This window comes from Heptranchias perlo, chromosome 7, assembly GCF_035084215.1.
Source record: "Heptranchias perlo isolate sHepPer1 chromosome 7, sHepPer1.hap1, whole genome shotgun sequence".
NCBI lineage: Eukaryota > Metazoa > Chordata > Chondrichthyes > Hexanchiformes > Hexanchidae > Heptranchias > Heptranchias perlo.
In genome coordinates, this window is record NC_090331.1 from 82,256,082 (window position 1) to 82,274,164 (window position 18,083).

Here is an 18,083-nt window from a genome sequence, read left to right on the forward strand (position 1 = left end):
GAGTATCGGGTGTTGGGCAGTGGGCAGTGGGCAGCAGGCAGGTCATCCTCAGGCTGGATAGCGGTCCAACCTTCCATACAAAATGGGTGAGATTGGAGCAGCGAAGATCCAGTGACAGCCCAGGACAGACCAAGCACTGGCCAGAAAAAACAGTCTCCCTGCTCTCCTGTCCTCTTATCAAGGCCCTGGCGAACTGGGTACAGTTCCAGAACTTGGGGCCATTCCTCCGGTGTCTGCACCGTATTTGACTTTTGAAAGTCAATGGGTGCTGAGGCTAACTGTAGTGACCCCAGCACAGACCTACGGCCCCGTCTACCCTGCGGCCCCGATATTCTGTGGTCCCGTTACCATTCGGCCCCGTTGACCTGCAACACCACTGCTGATTTATTCCTTTGTTAATTTAGGAAGCAAGCTGTCTGAGGAACCTGCCCTGGTGTCGGTTCCGACTCGCGAGACCCACACTCCTCCGAGGATCTTAGTTGCACGAGGTACGCAGCCTGCAGCAGAGTGTTTGTCCAGACAGCTGCCATTTGCTGTAAGTACGCCTCCTGTTCAGTGTGCCGTAAGTACGCCTCCCGTTCAGCGTGCCGTAAGTACGCCTCCCGTTCAGCGTGCCGTAAGTACGCCTCCCGTTCAGCGTGCCGTAAGAACGCCTCCCGTTCAGCGTGCCGTAAGTACGCCTCCCGTTCAGCGTGCCGTAAGAACGCCTCCCGTTCAGCGTGCCGTAAGAACGCCTCCCGTTCAGCGTGCCGTAAGAACGCCTCCCGTTCAGCGTGCCGTAAGAACGCCTCCCGTTCAGCGTGCCGTAAGAACGCCTCCCGTTCAGCGTGCCGTAAGAACGCCTCCCGTTCAGCGTGCCGTAAGAACGCCTCCCGATCAGCGTGCCGTAAGAACGCCTCCCGTTCAGCGTGCCGTAAGAACGCCTCCCGTTCAGCGTGCCGTAAGAACGCCTCCCGTTCAGCGTGCCGTAAGAACGCCTCCCGTTCAGCGTGCCGTAAGAACGCCTCCCGTTCAGCGTGCCGTAAGAACGCCTCCCGTTCAGCGTGCCGTAAGAACGCCTCCCGTTCAGCGTGCCGTAAGAACGCCTCCCGTTCAGCGTGCCGTAAGAACGCCTCCCGTTCAGCGTGCCGTAAGAACGCCTCCCGTTCAGCGTGCCGTAAGAACGCCTCCCGTTCAGCGTGCCGTAAGAACGCCTCCCGTTCAGCGTGCCGTAAGAACGCCTCCCGTTCAGCGTGCCGTAAGAACGCCTCCCGTTCAGCGTGCCGTAAGAACGCCTCCCGTTCAGTGTGTTCGGTACGCTGTACGTAGAGCTTTATGTTCAGTGTGCCGTAAGTACGCCTCATGTTCAGTAGAGCAGTGTGTCTCCCGGGCGATAAGATGTTGGGGGGGTGGGTCGCAGAGAACATCTGGCCCACTGATAGGTGCTGGACAAGACAGAGAACTGAAGACCTTGACAGACTGAGCGTTCTGAAGGACACTGTGTGTTACCCTGCCCTTTGCTCTTTCAACTGAGGACTGACCCACTCTGTGTTACCAGCGTTTTTAGTTTGTATTTTAGATTTGACACTGATCCTTTCCTCAAACATAACTACTTTCTCTTCAATGCAGGAAGAGTCAGGACCCCTCGTGTCGCTGGAACCCCACAATTCGTTGGTGCCATTTTCACAACTTTCTGGTACGTATAATTACACTGCCAGGGTTCACTTGGTAACAGCTTTCATCTTCCCTCTGATTGGATCAAATCAGTCTGAAATATCCAGTCAGTTCAGCAGAACACTGGGGTACAGTACTGGTGAGTGCAGGACTGTCTCTGTATAACACTGGGGTACAGTACTGGTGAGTGCAGGACTGTCTCTGTATAACACTGGGGTACAGTACTGGTGAATGCAGGACTGTCTCTGTATAACACTGGGGTACAGTACTGGTGAGTGCAGGACTGTCTCTGTATAACACTGGGGTACAGTACTGGTGAGTGCAGGACTGTCTCTGTATAACACTGGGGTACAGTACTGGTGAGTGCAGGACTGTCTCTGTATAACACTGGGGTACAGTACTGGTGAATGCAGGACTGTCTCTGTATAACACTGGGGTACAGTACTGGTGAATGCAGGACTGTCTCTGTATAACACTGGGGTACAGTACTGGTGAGTGCAGGACTGTCTCTGTATAACACTGGGGTACAGTACTGGTGAGTGAAGGACTGTCTCTGTATAACACTGGGGTACAGTACTGGTGAATGCAGGACTGTCTCTGTATAACACTGGGGTACAGTACTGGTGAGTGCAGGACTGTCTCTGTATAACACTGGGGTACAGTACTGGTGAATGCAGGACTGTCTCTGTATAACACTGGGGTACAGTACTGGTGAGTGCAGGACTGTCTCTGTATAACACTGGGGTACAGTACTGGTGAGTGCAGGACTGTCTCTGTATAACACTGGGGTACAGTACTGGTGAGTGCAGGACTGTCTCTGTATAACACTGGGGTACAGTACTGGTGAATGCAGGACTGTCTCTGTATAACACTGGGATACAGTACTGGTGAGTGCAGGACTGTCTCTGTATAACACTGGGGTACAGTACTGGTGAGTGCAGGACTGTCTCTGTATAACACTGGGGTACAGTACTGGTGAGTGCAGGACTGTCTCTGTATAATACTGGGATACAGTACTGGTGAGTGCAGGACTGTCTCTGTATAACACTGGGATACAGTACTGGTGAGTGCAGGACTGTCTCTGTATAACACTGGGGTACAGTACTGGTGAGTGCAGGACTGTCTCTGTATAATACTGGGATACAGTACTGGTGAGTGCAGGACTGTCTCTGTATAACACTGGGATACAGTACTGGTGAGTGCAGGACTGTCTCTGTATAACACTGGGGTACAGTACTGGTGAATGCAGGACTGTCTCTGTATAATACTGGGATACAGTACTGGTGAGTGCAGGACTGTCTCTGTATAACACTGGGGTACAGTACTGGTGAGTGCAGGACTGTCTCTGTATAACACTGGGGTACAGTACTGGTGAGTGCAGGACTGTCTCTGTATAACACTGGGGTACAGTACTGGTGAGTGCAGGACTGTCTCTGTATAACACTGGGATACAGTACTGGTGAGTGCAGGACTGTCTCTGTATAACACTGGGGTACAGTACTGGTGAATGCAGGACTGTCTCTGTATAATACTGGGATACAGTACTGGTGAGTGCAGGACTGTCTCTGTATAACACTGGGGTACAGTACTGGTGAGTGCAGGACTGTCTCTGTATAACACTGGGGTACAGTACTGGTGAATGCAGGACTGTCTCTGTATAACACTGGGGTACAGTACTGGTGAGTGCAGGACTGTCTCTGTATAACACTGGGGTACAGTACTGGTGAGTGCAGGACTGTCTCTGTATAACACTGGGGTACAGTACTGGTGAGTGCAGGACTGTCCATGTATAACACTGGGGTACAGTACTGGTGAATGCAGGACTGTCTCTGTATAACACTGGGGTACAGTACTGGTGAGTGCAGGACTGTCTCTGTATAACACTGGGGTACAGTACTGGTGAGTGCAGGACTGTCTCTGTATAACACTGGGATACAGTACTGGTGAGTGCAGGACTATCTCTGTATAACACTGGGGTACAGTACTGGTGAATGCAGGACTGTCTCTGTATAATACTGGGGTACAGTACTGGTGAGTGCAGGACTGTCTCTGTGTAACACTGGGATACAATATTGGTGAGTGCAGGACTGTCTCTGTGTAACACTGGGGTACAGTACTGGTGAGTGCAGGACTGTCTCTGTGTAACACTGGGGTACAGTACTGGTGAGTGCAGGACTGTCTCTGTATAACACTGGGGTACAGTACTGGTGAGTGTAGGACTGTCTCTGTATAACACTGGGGTACAGTACTGGTGAGTGCAGGACTGTCTCTGTATAACACTGGGATACATTACTGGTGAGTGAAGGACTGTCTCTGTATAACACTGGGGTACAATACTGGTGAGTGCAGGACTGTCTCTGTATAACACTGAGGTACAGTACTGGTGAATGCAGGACTGTCTCTGTATAACACTGGGATACATTACTGGTGGGTACAGGTCTGTCACTATATTGTGTGCAGGACGCCTTTCTTACCCAGTATGTAAAAAGCCCAACAAGAAAGGAACCACTGCTGGATCTAGTAATGGGAAGTGAACCAGAACAAATAAGAGAAGTAAGCATAGGGGAACATATAGGCAATAGCGATCACAGTATAATAAGGTTTAAGATAAAGATTGAGAAGGACATCAGTAAGACAAAGACCAAAGTAATAAATTGGAAAAAAGTTGATTTTCAGGGAATGAGAATGGAACTAGGAAAAATAAATTGGAAAAATTTAATGATAAACAAAGAAATAGAACATCTGGGGAAATATTTAAAACGGTAATCAGTAGAGTCCAGGAGAAATGTATTCCTCTTAAAAAGTAAGAACAAACTAGCCAGTAATGACACACCATGAATGAATAAAGAAATAAGGAACAAATTGAATCTAAAGAAAAAGGCACACACTAAGTACATGGACAACAAAGGAGAGGATGACAAAAGGGAACACGAAGAGGTTAGGAAAGAAGTCAAAAAAACAATTAGGAAGGCAAAGAGAAACTACAAAATTAAATTATCAAAGAATATAAAAAGAAATAGTAAAGTATTCTACAGACACAAATAACAAAAGAAAAATCAGGATAGTGATAGGGCCACTAAGGGATACACATGATAAACTCACAAGTAATGACAACGAAATGGCAGAAATATTAAATAATTACTTTTCCTCAGTAATTACCAGGGAGACTAATATGGTGGACATGACATTAGAAGAAGTGATCAAAAAAGATATAAAGACATTTAAGATAGAAAGGGGGGAAATAATTGATAAACTAATCAAACTTAGAGAGGATAAAACCCCTGGGCCGATGGATTACATCCGCGTGTATTAAAAGAAGTTAGGGAAGAGATAGTAGAGATACTATTACACATATATAAAAATTCATTAGAAAAGGGAATAGTGCCAGAGGACTGGCGAACTGCTAATATTTAAAAAGGGAAATAGACCAAGTCCTGGGAACTATAGTCCAATTAACTTAATGTCGGTGGTAGGAAAGATACTGGAATCCTCACTCAAAGATGTAATAGAAAAACATCTAGAAACCAAAAATATAATAAACAATAGTCAGCGTGGATTCCAAAACAGAAGGTCATGCTTGAATAACCTTATTGAATTCTTTGAAGAAATAACAGAAAGGGTAGATAAGGGTAATGTAGTAGATGTAATATATTTGGATTTTCAAAAGGCCTTCGATAAAGTACTGCATAGTAGACTCATGACTAAGATCAGAAAATGTGGAGTCGGGGACAAGTAGCAGAATGGATAGCAAACTGGCTACAAGAAAACAGAGACTATGGGTTAAAGGTAGTTACTCAGACTGGCAAAAGGCGGGAAGTGGTTTTCCCCAAGGGAAGTTCCCCAGTGCTGGGACCTTGTTGTTCACCATTTACATAAACGATTTGGACTCTGGAATCGGAAGTAGAATTTCAAAATTTGCGGACGACACCAAATTGGGGGGGTATAGTTAATACCGAGAAGGATTGAGACAAAATACGGGAAGACATTAATAAACTTGCAGAATGGGTTTGTAATTGGCAAATGAATTTCAATATAGATAAATGTAAGGTATTACATTTTGGTAGGAAGAATAAGAAGGCCACATACTCCTTGGAAAATAAGAGTCTAAATAGGGTAGAGGAGCAGAGGGATCTGGGGGTACAGATACACAAATCACTAAAAGTAGCGATGCAGGTTAATGAGGCCATTTAAAAAGAAAAGCAAACCAAGCGCTGGGGACCATATCCAGAGGGATAGAATTGAAAAGCGGAGAAGTTACGTTAAACTTATATAGAACCTTGGTTACACCACACTTGGAGTACTGTGAACAGTTCTGGTCTCTATTATAAAAAGGATATAAAAGCACTGAAGAAAGTGCAAAAAAGATTTACTAGGCTGATACCAGAACTGAGAGATTACACCTATCAGGAAAGATTGACCAGGCTGGTGCTCTTTTCTCTAGAAAAGAGAAGACTGAGGGGTGACCTGACAGAGGGCTTTAAGATTATGAAAGGGTTTGATTGGGTAGACGTAGAGAATATGTTTCCACTTGCGGGGGAGACCAGAACTAGGGGCCATAAATATAAGATAGTCACTAATAAATCCAATAGGAAATTAAGGAGAAACTTCTTTACCCAAAGAGTGGTAAGAATGTGGAACTCACTACCACACGGAGTGGTTGAGATGACTAGCATAGATGCATTTAAGGGAAGCTAGATAAACACATGAGGGAGAAAGAAATGGAAGGATATGCTGTTAGGGTTAGATGAAGTAGGGAGGGAGGAGGCTCGTGTGGAGCATAAACACTGGCATGGACCTGTTGGGCCGAATGGCCTGTTTCTGTGCTGTTCATTCTATGTAATTCTATGTAACACTGGGGTACAGTACTGGTGGGTACAGGTCTGTCACTGTATTACACTGGGGTACAGTACTGGTGGGTACAGGTCTGTCACTGTATAACATTGGGGTACAGGACTGGTGGGTACAGGTCTGTCACTGTATTACACTGGGGTACAGTACTGGTGGGTACAGGTCTGTCACTGTATAACACTGGGGTACAGTACTGGTGGGTACAGGTCTGTCACTGTATAACATTGGGGTACAGTACTGGTGGGTACAGGTCTGTCACTGTATTACACTGGGGTACAGTACTGGTGGGTACAGGTCTGTCACTGTATAACATTGGGGTACAGTACTGGTGGGTACAGGTCTGTCACTATTACATTGGGGTACAGTACTGGTGGGTACAGGTCTGTCATTATTACATTGGGGTTCAGTACTGGTGGGTACAGGTCTGTCATTATTACATTGGGGTACAGTACTGGTGGGTACAGGTCTGTCACTGTATAACATTGGGGTACAGTACTGGTGGGTACAGGTCTGTCACTGTATAACACTGGGGTACAGGACTGGTGGGTACAGGTCTGTCACTGTATAACACTGGGGTACAGGACTGGTGGGTACAGGTCTGTCACTGTATAACACTGGGGTACAGGACTGGTGGGTACAGGTCTGTCACTGTATAACACTGGGGTACAGGACTGGTGGGTACAGGTCTGTCACTGTATAACACTGGGGTACAGGACTGGTGGGTACAGGTCTGTCACTGTATAACACTGGGGTACAGTACTGGTGGGTACAGGTCTGTCACTGTATAACATTGGGGTACAGTACTGGTGGGTACAGGTCTGTCACTATTACATTGGGGTACAGTACTGGTGGGTACAGGTCTGTCACTATTACATTGGGGTACAGTACTGGTGGGTACAGGTCTGTCACTGTATAACACTGGAGTACAATACTGGTGGGTACAGGTGTGTCCGTGAGTGAGACTGTGGGAGCAATTTTAACCTAACTCGCCTGGAAACTGACGGCATCAGGAGCAACACTGGTTAACACCCCGCCCGATTTTACTGTCCATTGAAGCCAGTAGAGAGTGATAGTGGATGGGGTGTAAATCCAATGTTCCACCTGATCCTGTGGGTTTCCCACCAGGTCAGTTCGGTTAAAATTGTGCCCTGTGTATATGAGAGTGTCTAAATGTATGTGTGTGTGTGAGAGTGTCTAAGTGTGTGTGTGTGCGCGTGTGACTGCTGCGATGCCCCTAAGTGTGAATAGTTCACTCGCTGTGCTAACAGGTAAGTGATAATCACAGGAACGAGTTGTCTTTCTGACACCCCCCACCCCGATTAGCTGACAGTGACAGTCTGGGTTTGCAGACTCCGGCCTCTAACCTTCCCTCTGTTTAATGTTCATATTTCAGTCTCAGAGGATCAGCAAACTACTGTACAGGATGCAACCATGAGCCACACCATGATTGATGAGGGCCAAGGTAGGAAACTAAATCTAAGGAGAAGGGGGAGATGGACAGTGATGGAAAGAAAAGCAGTGGAGAAAGAGGAGAGAAGAAAGAATGAGTGGACAGAGAATTAGAGAGATGGTGTGGGTGAGGAGAGCGAGCGAGTGAGAGATGGAGGAGTGTGAGCGAGAGATAAAGTAGATGACGAGAGCGAGATTGAACAAAAGAGGAAGACAGTGGGAGGGAAAGGAAGAGACGGTGGAAGATAGAGGAGATGGAGCAAGAGTGAGCAAGTGAGATGGGGAAATAGAAAGACGAGAGGCAATGGGAAGGAGCGAGAAATGCAGACAGAGAGTGGGAGATGTGTTGGAAAGTGATGAATGGGATTACCAATTCTAAAACAAAGGACAAGTTACAAGCCCTCATATTACACTCAGGAGCCTCACCTTGAATGTGGGGAAGGTGTTTGAGAATATACTGAGGGATCGCAAAGAGGGAGCATCGGCAAGAGCCAGCTTGGGTTCGGGAGGATCAGGTCATATCTGCTCAGTGTATTGGGGTGAGGAGCTCACAGGGTGAGGGCAAGGCAGTGGATTTTATCAGTTAGGTTTCAGGAAGGCATTAGATACAGTCCCATGTGCATGCCCCTGGGATAGATGGTGCAATATTCATTAGATACAGTGCCACGTCCATGTCCCTGGGATAGATGGTGCAATATTCATTAGATACAGTGCCACGTGCATGCCCCTGGGATAGATGGTGCAATATTCATTAGATACAGTGCCACGTGCATGCCCCTGGGATAGATGGTGCAATATTCATTAGATACAGTGCCACGTGCATGCCCCTGGGATAGATGGTGCAATATTCATTAGATACAGTGCCACGTGCATGCCCCTGGGATAGATGGTGCAATATTCATTAGATACAGTGCCACGTCCATGTCCCTGGGATAGATGGTGCAATATTCATTAGATACAGTGCCACGTGCATGCCCCTGGGATAGATGGTGCAATATTCATTAGATACAGTGCCACGTGCATGCCCCTGGGATAGATGGTGCAATATTCATTAGATACAGTGCCACGTGCATGCCCCTGGGATAGATGGTGCAATGTTCATTTGATTTGGTGCAGGGCTGTAGACACCAGAAATGGTGTGTGGGGATCAGAGTGGAAACCGGTTGTCAGTGGAGTCTTCTTGGGATGGATGGGTACTGTTTATAATTTATATAAAGTGACTGAGAGGCTGCAATATTGTCCTCTGATTGTGGGTGACTCCAAATTGGGTGCAGTGCCCCACAAAGTTTGATGATTCTGAGGGTCAGTGGGCAGGGAGGAGGCTGAGTGCAAAATCCTGAGATGAGGGAGGTTGGAATGTGCATTACATTTTAAAGAGCAATCTGCCCAAGGTAACAGAGCAGCAAAGGGACCGGGGAGTGTCGGTGGGATAGGTTATTAAATGCCTGCTGTTGACAGGTAGTGGGGAAAGCGAGTGAAATGTTGGGCTGTGTGGTAAAGAGTGTGACCAATAAGTCCAAGGAGGCAATGTCACGTTTGTATCTGGCCACATCTGGAGGGGGACTGATTCCAGATAGGTCAGCCCACAGTTTTCATGGGTCTGGAGAATTTGGAAAGTTCTATTGAGCGCAAGTTTGAAGGACCAGGAGACAGAGTTTAAAGTTAAATAGGGAATTTATAGAGCCAAAAATCCCAACTGCTTTATTAACAGCTTGATCAACTTGTCCTGCCACCTTCAAAGATTTGTCAATGTGAACCCCCCCACGTCTCTTTGTTCCTGCACCCCCTTGAAAATTGTACCATTCAGTTTACGTTGCAATGATGTCAATCCTGTCAAAGGTGCAGTATTTACTGATAATCTTCAATTTGTATTTCTGCAGATAAGAGGGAGCAGAAGGACATTACTTCCCATAGCCAGAATATTCGGTTGGACTCTGAGTTCCAGGTGGGAGCGATTCACTCACCCTCACAGTTCTCCATTCACTCACCCTCACAGTTCTCCATTCACTCACCCTCACAGTTCTCCATTCACTCACCCTCACAATTCTCCATTCACTCACCCTCACAATTCTCCATTCCAATCACCCTCACAATTCTCCATTCCAATCACTCACCCTCACAATTCTCTGTTCCATTCACTCTCCCTCACAATTCTCCGTTCCAATCACTCACCCTCACAATTCTCCATTCACTCACCCTCACAATTCTCCATTCACTCACCCTCACAGTTCTCCATTCACTCACCCTCACAGTTCTCCATTCCATTCACTCACCCTCACAATTCTCCATTCCAATCACTCACCCTCACAATTCTACGTTCCATTCACTCACCCTCACAATTCTCCGTTCCATTCACTCACCCTCACAGTTCTCCGTTCCATTCACTCACCCTCACAATTCTCCGTTCCATTCACTCACCCTCACAATTCGCCGTTCCATTCACTCACCCTCACAATTCTCCGTTCCATTCACTCACCCTCACAATTCTCCGTTCCATTCACTCACCCTCACAATTCTCCGTTCCAATCACTCACCCTCACAATTCTCTGTTCCATTCACTCACCCTCACAATTCTCTGTTCCATTCACTCACCCTCACAATTCTCCGTTCCATTCACTCACCCTCACAATTCTCCGTTCCATTCACTCACCCTCACAATTCTCCGCTCAATTCACTCACCCTCACAATTCTCCGCTCCATTCACTCACCCTCACAATTCTCCGTTCCATTCACTCACCCTCACAATTCTCAGTTCCATTCACTCACCCTCACAATTCTCCACTCACTCACCCTCACAATTCTCCATTCACTCACCCTCACAATTCTCCATTCCATTCACTCACCCTCACAATTCTCCGTTCCATTCACTCACCCTCACAATTCTCCGTTTCATTCACTCACCCTCACAATTCTCCGTTTCATTCACTCACCCTCACAATTCTCCGTTCCATTCACTCACCCTCACAATTCTCCGTTCCATTCACTCACCCTCACAATTCTCTGTTTCATTCACTCACCCTCACAATTCTCTGTTCCATTCGCTCACCCTCACAATTCTCCGTTCCATTCGCTCACCCTCACAGTTCTCCGTTCCATTCCCTCACCCTCACAGTTCTCCGTTCCATTCCCTCACCCTCACAGTTCTCCGTTCCATTCACTCACCCTCACAGTTCTCCATTCCATTCACTCACCCTCACAGTTCTCTGCTCCATTCACTCACCCTCACAATTCTATGTTCCATTCACTCACCCTCACAATTCTCTGTTTCATTCACTCACCCTCACAATTCTCCGTTCCATTCACTCACCCTCACAATTCTCCGCTCCATTCACTCACCCTCACAGTTCTCTGCTCCATTCACTCACCCTCACAATTCTCTGTTCCATTCACTCACCCTCACAATTCTCTGTTTCATTCACTCACCCTCACAATTCGCCGTTCCATTCACTCACCCTCACAATTCTCCGTTCCATTCACTCACCCTCACAATTCTCCGTTCCATTCACTCACCCTCACAATTCTCTGTTCCATTCACTCACCCTCACAATTCTCCGTTCCATTCACTCACCCTCACAATTCTCCGTTCCATTCACTCACCCTCACAATTCTCCGCTCCATTCACTCACCCTCACAATTCTCCGCTCCATTCACTCACCCTCACAATTCTCCGCTCCATTCACTCACCCTCACAATTCTCCACTCACTCACCCTCACAATTCTCCATTCACTCACCCTCACAATTCTCCATTCCATTCACTCACCCTCACAATTCTCCGTTCCATTCACTCACCCTCACAATTCTCCGTTTCATTCACTCACCCTCACAATTCTCCGTTTCATTCACTCACCCTCACAATTCTCCGTTCCATTCACTCACCCTCACAATTCTCCGTTCCATTCACTCACCCTCACAATTCTCCGTTCCATTCACTCACCCTCACAATTCTCTGTTTCATTCACTCACCCTCACAATTCTCTGTTCCATTCGCTCACCCTCACAATTCTCCGTTCCATTCGCTCACCCTCACAGTTCTCCGTTCCATTCGCTCACCCTCACAATTCTCCGTTCCATTCCCTCACCCTCACAGTTCTCCGTTCCATTCCCTCACCCTCACAGTTCTCCGTTCCATTCGCTCACCCTCACAGTTCTCCGTTCCATTCCCTCACCCTCACAGTTCTCCGTTCCATTCCCTCACCCTCACAGTTCTCCGTTCCATTCACTCACCCTCACAGTTCTCCATTCCATTCACTCACCCTCACAGTTCTCTGCTCCATTCACTCACCCTCACAATTCTATGTTCCATTCACTCACCCTCACAATTCTCTGTTTCATTCACTCACCCTCACAATTCTCCGTTCCATTCACTCACCCTCACAATTCTCCGCTCCATTCACTCACCCTCACAGTTCTCTGCTCCATTCACTCACCCTCACAATTCTCTGTTCCATTCACTCACCCTCACAATTCTCTGTTTCATTCACTCACCCTCACAATTCGCCGTTCCATTCACTCACCCTCACAATTCTCCGTTCCATTCACTCACCCTCACAATTCTCCGTTCCATTCACTCACCCTCACAATTCTCTGTTCCATTCACTCACCCTCACAATTCTCTGTTCCATTCACTCACCCTCACAATTCTCCGTTCCATTCACTCACCCTCACAATTCTCCGCTCCATTCACTCACCCTCACAATTCTCCGCTCCATTCACTCACCCTCACAATTCTCCGCTCCATTCACTCACCCTCACAATTCTCCACTCACTCACCCTCACAATTCTCCATTCACTCACCCTCACAATTCTCCATTCCATTCACTCACCCTCACAATTCTCCGTTCCATTCACTCACCCTCACAATTCTCCGTTTCATTCACTCACCCTCACAATTCTCCGTTTCATTCACTCACCCTCACAATTCTCCGTTCCATTCACTCACCCTCACAATTCTCCGTTCCATTCACTCACCCTCACAATTCTCCGTTCCATTCACTCACCCTCACAATTCTCTGTTTCATTCACTCACCCTCACAATTCTCTGTTCCATTCGCTCACCCTCACAATTCTCCGTTCCATTCGCTCACCCTCACAGTTCTCCGTTCCATTCCCTCACCCTCACAATTCTCCGTTCCATTCCCTCACCCTCACAGTTCTCCGTTCCATTCCCTCACCCTCACAGTTCTCCGTTCCATTCACTCACCCTCACAGTTCTCCGTTCCATTCACTCACCCTCACAGTTCTCTGCTCCATTCACTCACCCTCACAATTCTCTGTTCCATTCACTCACCCTCACAATTCTCTGTTTCATTCACTCACCCTCACAATTCTCCGCTCCATTCACTCACCCTCACAATTCTCCGCTCCATTCACTCACCCTCACAATTCTCCGTTCCATTCACTCACCCTCACAATTCTCAGTTCCATTCACTCACCCTCACAATTCTCCACTCACTCACCCTCACAATTCTCCATTCACTCACCCTCACAATTCTCCATTCCATTCACTCACCCTCACAATTCTCCGTTCCATTCACTCACCCTCACAATTCTCCGTTCCATTCACTCACCCTCACAATTCTCCGTTCCATTCACTCACCCTCACAATTCTCCGTTCCAATCACTCACCCTCACAATTCTCCGTTCCATTCACTCACCCTCACAATTCTCCGTTCCATTCACTCACCCTCACAATTCTCCGTTTCATTCACTCACCCTCACAATTCTCCGTTTCATTCACTCACCCTCACAATTCTCCGTTCCATTCACTCACCCTCACAATTCTCCGTTCCATTCACTCACCCTCACAATTCTCCGTTCCATTCACTCACCCTCACAATTCTCCGTTCCATTCACTCACCCTCACAATTCTCCGTTTCATTCACTCACCCTCACAATTCTCCGTTCCATTCACTCACCCTCACAATTCTCCGTTCCATTCGCCCACCCTCACAATTCTCCGTTCCATTCGCTCACCCTCACAATTCTCTGTTCCATTCACTCACCCTCACAGTTCTCCGTTCCATTCACTCACACTCACAATTCTCCACTCCAATCACTCACCCTCACAATTCTCCGTTCCATTCACTCACCCTCACAATTCTCCGTTCCATTCACTCACCCTCACAATTCTCAGTTTCATTCACTCACCCTCACAATTCTCAGTTTCATTCACTCACCCTCACAATTCTCCGTTTCATTCACTCACCCTCACAATTCTCCGTTTCATTCACTCACCCTCACAATTCTCCGTTTCATTCACTCACCCTCACAATTCTCTGTTCCATTCACTCACCCTCACAATTCTCTGTTCCATTCACTCACCCTCACAGTTCTCCGTTTCATTCACTCACCCTCACAATTCTCCACTCACTCACCCTCACAATTCTCCGTTCCATTCACTCATCCTCACAATTCTCTGTTCCATTCACTCACCCTCACAGTTCTCCGTTTCATTCACTCACCCTCACAATTCTCCACTAACTCACCCTCACAGTTCTCAGTTCCATTCACTCACCCTCACAATTCTCCGTTCCATTCACTCACCCTCACAATTCTCCGTTCCATTCACTCACCCTCACAGTTCTCCGTTTCATTCACTCACCCTCACAATTCTCCACTCACTCACCCTCACAGTTCTCCGTTCCATTCACTCACCCTCACAATTCTCCATTCACTCACCCTCACAATTCTCCGTTCCATTCTCTCACCCTCACAATTCTCAGTTCCATTCACTCACCCTCACATTTCTCCATTCACTCACCCTCACAGTTCTCCATTCACTCACCCTCACAATTCTCCGTTCCATTCACTCACCCTCACAATTCTCCGTTCCATTCACTCACCCTCACAATTCTCCGTTCCATTCACTCACCCTCACAATTCTCCGTTCCATTCACTCACCCTCACAGTTCTCCGTTCCACTCACTCACCCTCACAGTTCTCCGTTCCACTCACTCACCCTCACAGTTCTCCGTTCCACTCACTCACCCTCACAATTCTCCGTTCCACTCACTCACAGTTCGTCATTTTGATTCACCTCACAATGGAATGTTGGCCTTTACCTTGGGCCTGGAATACAAAGGGGTGGAAGTTATGTTACAGCTGTTCAGAGCTCTGGTGAGACCCCATTTGGAGTACGGCATTCAGTTCTGGGCACCGCATCTCAGGAACGATATGTTGGCCTTGGAGGGGGTGCAGCGCAGATTCACCAGAATGATACCGGGGCTAAAAGGGTTAAATTTTGAAGACCGGTTGCATGGACTAAGCTTGTATTCCCTTGACTATAGAAGATTAAGGGGTGATCTAATTGAGGTGTTTAAGATGGTTAAAGTATTTGATAGGGTAGATAGAGAAAAACTATTTCCTCTGGTGGGGAAGTCCAGAACAAAGTAGCATAACCTTAGAATTAGAGCCAGGCCGTTCAGGGGTGATATCAGGAAGCACTTCTTCACACAAACGGTAGTGAAAATCTGGAACCCTCCCCCAAAAGGCTGTTGAGGCTGGGGGTCAATTGAAAATTTCAAAACTGAGTTTGATAGATTTTTGGTAAGGGTAATAAGGGATAGGGAACCAAGTCATGTTCTGAATGATCTGAATGAATGAAAGTGTTGGGGACTGGATGCAACGAGTAATGTTCCATGTTGTATCTCACAATCTCCTGTTTGTAACAGAGTCTGGGCTCGTACAAAATGGAAAGTGTCCCAAGGGGCTACTGTGTCATAATTAACAACAGTACCTTTCAAAACCTGAGGGCACGAAGAGGAACCGATGTCGATGCAGGTAATTATTGGAATCCCCAACTTGTCCTTGAACCTTTGTCGATCTGCCCCACTGCCCGGTGAGAGAGGCTAAAACCATTTCACCATCCGCCCAACTTGTGTTCCCACAGAGCAGCTGGAGTGGACCTTCACGTGGCTAGGGTTCACGGTGACCCTGTTCAACAATCTTTCTGCTGCGGAAATCCGGGAGAAGATGGACTGCTACCAGCAGAAGGATCACACGCACCTCGATTGTTTTATCTGCTGTATCCTGACCCACGGTGAGAAGGGTGTGATGTACGGGACTGATGGGCAGACGGTGGCCATTCGAGACATCACCTCGAGATTCTCGGCCTCGCAATGTTGCTCCCTCCGACAAAAGCCCAAGCTCTTCTTCATCCAGGCGTGTCAGGGCTCCAAGAAGCACGAGAGTGTTGTGATCGAGGCCGACAGCGCCAGCACCTGGCTGGAGGAGGACGCGGTCAACACCGCCATTGCCACTATCCCCGATGAGGCGGACTTCCTGCTGGGCATGGCAACGGTGGAGGGATACGTCTCATTCCGACATGTTAAACAGGGCACCTGGTACATTCAGTCACTCTGCGAGAACCTCAAGAGATATTGCGCCAGGTACAAATCCCACCCTTAGTAATGGGGTAAACGGGATAGTGAGAGCACTTGGGGGCAGGGAGAGCGGGGCACGCGGTGGCAGGGAGAGCGGGGCACGCGGGGGCAGGGAGAGCGGGGCACGCGGGGGAGGGAGAGTGGGGCACGCGGGGGAGGGAGAGAGGGGCACGCGGGGGCAGGGAGAGCGGGGCACGCGGGGGCAGGGAGGGCGGGGCACGCGGGGGAGGGAGGGCGGGGCACGCGGGGGAGGGAGGGCGGGGCACGCGGGGGAGGGAGGGCGGGGCACGCGGGGGAGGGAGGGCGGGGCACGCGGGGGAGGGAGGGCGGGACACGCGGGGGAGGAAGTCGGGGGTGGGGGGTGCGCCTGTCATTCTGAGTCTCTCCCAGCCTAAGCTCTTAACCTCCTCACTCGCCAGGTGTGATCCTGGTGAGCTGGGAGTGACCGCGATGATTGAACCGACTCCACCTGACGGGATTCTCTCTCTGTTCCTTTCCAGTGAGGACCTGCTGAGCATTCTGACCATCGTCAACAGGGACGTCAGTGAGAGAAAGGACAGGGAATACAAGACCCAAATGCCACAGCCCAGTTACACCCTCAGGAAGAAGCTTTACTTCCCTGTGGCCCAGAGCTTTGCTCATTTCAGAAACTCCCCGTAGAGTCTACACACTGATGCCCGTCCCGGGGGTGCAGGGGTCCCGGGGGGTGCTGGGATCCCGGGAGTCCCGGGGGGTGCTGGGATCCCGGGAGTCCAGGGGGGTGCTGGGATCCCGGGAGTCCAGGGGGGTGCTGGGATCCCGGGAGTCCAGGGGGGTGCTGGGATCCCGGGAGTCCAGGGGGGTGCTGGGATCCCGGGAGTCCAGGGGGGTGCTGGGATCCCGGGAGTCCAGGGGGGTGCTGGGATCCCGGGAGTCCAGGAGGGTGCTGGGATCCCGGGAGTCCATGGGGGTGCTGGGATCCCGGGAGTCCAGGGGGGTGCTGGGATCCCGGGAGTCCAGGGGGGTGCTGGGATCCCGGGAGTCCAGGGGGGTTGCTGGGATCCAGGGGGTCCCAGAGGTGCTGGGGTCCAGGGGGTCCCAGAGGTGCTGGGGTCCATGGGGTGCTGGGGATGCTTGGATCCTGTGGGTGCTGGGGTCCCGGGGTCCAGGTGATGCTGGGATCCCAGGGGGTTTAGGGGGAGCTGGGGCCCCGGGATTTGTTTGATCCTCTCCATCTATCTGAGGGAGGATGTTTCAATATGAACGCTACTCATTAACCCTGCCCAGGGTCAGTGTCTGTCTGTCTCTGCTCTGAGCTGCAGTGAACAATTTATCTTTTACATCATTCTGCAGATTATTTTACAATCAAAATCTGACAGTATTTTCTAGAAAATTTTATATATTTTAAAAGAATTTATAAATTGGAGGAAGTGGGAGGGGCTCAGAGGGTGGTTTCCTTTTCTGCTAAAAATTCTTTCAGTGCAGATGCGTTTGTTTTTCCCTCTCTCTCTCTGAGATAATCTCTTGCAGTTATTCCTTGCTGAGTCCTCCTCCACACCCCTCCCCGCCTCAGTTGTCTCCCCGGCTGTGACCAGCAGTACCTCACCTGAGTGGCCATTTCTCATCTGCGAGCACAGACAGCAAGTATCGGCAAGTTATTCGACCAGAGGCAGCATCGCAGCCAGGTTGATCCTCTGCTCGCCCGCTGTTCACATCCTCTTTCCCGCAGGGGAGGGGTGTCACTGGATGGCGATCGGGGCAGAGACCCTGGC

The 18,083-nt window shown here is 49.0% G+C and overlaps 1 protein-coding gene across 1 annotated transcript in view; it reads left to right on the top strand.

The window, feature by feature from the left end:
* LOC137323909 (caspase-8-like) overlaps window positions 1–17,092 on the top strand; it is a 43,427-nt gene extending 26,335 nt beyond the window's left edge. Inside the window, exons 5-11 of the mRNA XM_067987988.1 lie at window positions 405–535; window positions 1,609–1,675; window positions 7,895–7,963; window positions 9,831–9,895; window positions 15,622–15,730; window positions 15,840–16,338; window positions 16,833–17,092. Coding sequence (XP_067844089.1) covers window positions 405–535; window positions 1,609–1,675; window positions 7,895–7,963; window positions 9,831–9,895; window positions 15,622–15,730; window positions 15,840–16,338; window positions 16,833–16,992 — 1,100 coding nt within the window. The 3' untranslated portion in view covers window positions 16,993–17,092. The remainder of the gene's footprint in view (window positions 1–404; window positions 536–1,608; window positions 1,676–7,894; window positions 7,964–9,830; window positions 9,896–15,621; window positions 15,731–15,839; window positions 16,339–16,832) is intronic.
* Window positions 17,093–18,083: the final 991 nt, after the last annotated feature.